This window comes from Protomyctophum parallelum, assembly GCF_964188405.1.
Source record: "Protomyctophum parallelum genome assembly, chromosome: 12".
In the NCBI taxonomy this organism is placed as follows: Eukaryota; Metazoa; Chordata; class Actinopteri; order Myctophiformes; family Myctophidae; genus Protomyctophum; species Protomyctophum parallelum.
In genome coordinates this window covers 19,767,652-19,770,204 of record NC_139712.1, presented here as the reverse complement: position 1 = coordinate 19,770,204, position 2,553 = coordinate 19,767,652, and the positions used below count along the sequence as shown (strand labels likewise).

At 45.0% G+C, this 2,553-nt stretch overlaps 1 protein-coding gene across 1 annotated transcript in view; it reads right to left on the bottom strand.

The window, feature by feature from the left end:
* clvs2 (clavesin 2) overlaps positions 1-2,346 on the bottom strand; it is a gene marked incomplete at both ends in the record, with an annotated part of 13,766 nt that extends 11,420 nt beyond the window's left edge. The window contains 3 exons of the mRNA XM_083777884.1: positions 472-590; positions 1,689-1,859; positions 2,245-2,346. Of these exons, the coding sequence (XP_083634010.1) occupies positions 472-590; positions 1,689-1,859; positions 2,245-2,346 (392 nt within the window). The remainder of the gene's footprint in view (positions 1-471; positions 591-1,688; positions 1,860-2,244) is intronic.
* Between the last annotated feature and the right edge of the window lie 207 nt (positions 2,347-2,553).

Sequence of the window (2,553 nt, the reverse complement as noted above, 5' to 3'; positions counted from 1 at the left end):
GAGGCCCTGAAAGTAGGAAGAGTTATTTCCAAAATGTCTGTTGTGCATAGAGCCTATATTGACAAATTTCGTTCCATTTGTACACTCTCAGAGCTAAATTAACTTATAGATTTTGCAATATGCATTAGGGTCCCAGAGATAGAAAGTCCATTAAATGGGGGACCATAGCCTATAATTCAGGTCAAACCGGGGGCCTTTGAAATGAACATGGTTGAAAATCACTGCTAGAGCCGCACAAATCTTCTCTTATGGGGGTCCTTATGGCATACATCTTCAAATGGGGGTCTGCGGCTTAATGAGTACGATTTTGGGGGTCCTTGACATGATAAAGTTTGGGAACCACTGCTGTACATGGTCGGGAGGTGTATAGGACAGAGGCTAATGTGTGTGGGGAGGAACACATTGGCATAATGTCTAAATTGAGGGTAGGGGGAAAAAAGGGGTAAGAGAAAATGTGCAAATTGTGCATACCTGCCCTGGTCCCAGTTGGAAGCGAACAGGATCAGTATTTTGCGTCCATGTTGGTCCGGAGTCTCCAAGACTCCTGGGAACCCGTCCATCAGCGCTCTCTTAATGCCTGGGTCATCCACCTGGCATGCACGCACGCACACACACACGCACGCACGCACGCACGCACGCACGCACGCACGCACGCACGCACGCACGCACGCACGCACGCACGCACACACACACACACACACACACACACACACACACACACACACACACACACACACACACACACACACACGCATTACACTACTATTAATGTACAGTATACTGTTCCTTGAGCTCCAGTATAGCAAAATATAACTCTTCACTTACCTAACCTATAGCTCCAGGTTGTAACCATAACTATTGTAATATGAGTGCACACCTTAAAGCTCGGGCACATATCCAGGTTGTAACTATATAATTATTGTAATATGAGTGCATGCATATACAGTAGCTCTAATTATTGTAATATGAGAGCACACCTTAAAACTCTAACCATAATGATTGTAATCTGAGTGCACACCTTGAAGCTCTAACCATAATGATTGTAATATGAGTGCACACCTTGAAGCTCTAACCATAATGATTGTAATATGATCGAGTGCACACCTTAAACCTCTAATTGATTGTAATATGAGTGCACACCTTAAAGCTCTAACCAATAACTATAATGCTTGTAATATGAGTGCACACCTTGAAGCTCTAACCATAATGATTGCAATATGAGTGCACACCTTGAAGCGCTAACCATAATGATTGTAACATGAGAGCACACCTTAAATCTCTAACCATAATGATTATAATCTGAGTGCACACCTTAAAGCTCTAACCATAATGATTGTAATCTGAGTGCACACCTTGAAGCTCTAACCATAATGATTGTAATATGAGTGCACACCTTGAAGCTCTAACCATAATGATTGTAATATGATCGAGTGCACACCTTAAACCTCTAATTGATTGTAATATGAGTGCACACCTTAAAGCTCTAACCAATAACTATAATGCTTGTAATATGAGTGCACACCTTAAACCTATAATTGATTGTAATATGAGTGCACACCTTAAAGCTCTAACCAATAACTATAATGATTGTAATATGAGTGCACACCTTGAAGCTCTAACCATAATGATTGTATTATGAGTGTACACCTTGAAGCTCAAACCATACTGATTGTAATATGAGTGCACACCTTAAAGCTCTGGAACATGTCCAGGTTCTGCTGCCTGAACTGGAAGTACTGGGCCAGCAGTCTGAAGGTCTCTGACTGGTCAAACTTCCTGGCTCTCAGGAAGCGCAGGATGAAGTCATCGTCTGTACGCAGGAAGCCGATGTCCGGCCGCGTCACGATCATGTCACGCACCTATAGGGTCAACCAAGGTCAAAGGTCAGGGCTCAAAATCATATAGAAAATGTCCTTTAGTCAAAGTCAATGTTTTCCTTCAGAAATTATTTAAAAAAATGCTGATCTACAAGCTATTTGTGAGTTTGTAGATCTGATTACTTACTATCACATATTACAATAAATCAACCAAGACAAATAAAAGGTCAGCAGGGAGTGTGCGGCGGGAGTTTGGAAGCGCCTGCCACTCCGAGCCGCTCCGGTCGGGAGCTGCGCGCCACATATATGTTACCTGCTGTATATTGTGATGTAGTGTAGCAGTAGTAGTGGTAGTGGTAGTAGCAGTAGCCTAGTAGTAGTAGTAGTAGTAGTAGTAGTAGTAGTAGTATAGTAAATAAATACATACCTGCTGTATGTCGTGATGTAGTGTATCTGGGTTCTCGTTCAACTCCAGCCTGGCCTTCTCTGTGGTCTCGGCACTCAGCCCGGCGTGCAGGTGATTCATCATGGCGCCCACGTCACTGTCCAGTCCGTCCCGCTCGACACCCGGCTTTGTCACCTCGCCGTCCCCCAACCGCGACGCCGGACACCTCGCAGGCTCGATCCAGACGGGGTTCGTTCTCCAGTCTTTGACGTCCTGACGCGCGCCGTTGTCCCCGACGTGTCCTGACGTGCGCCGCTGTATACCAGAGGTGTCTTTCCCCCCCCCGCCCCC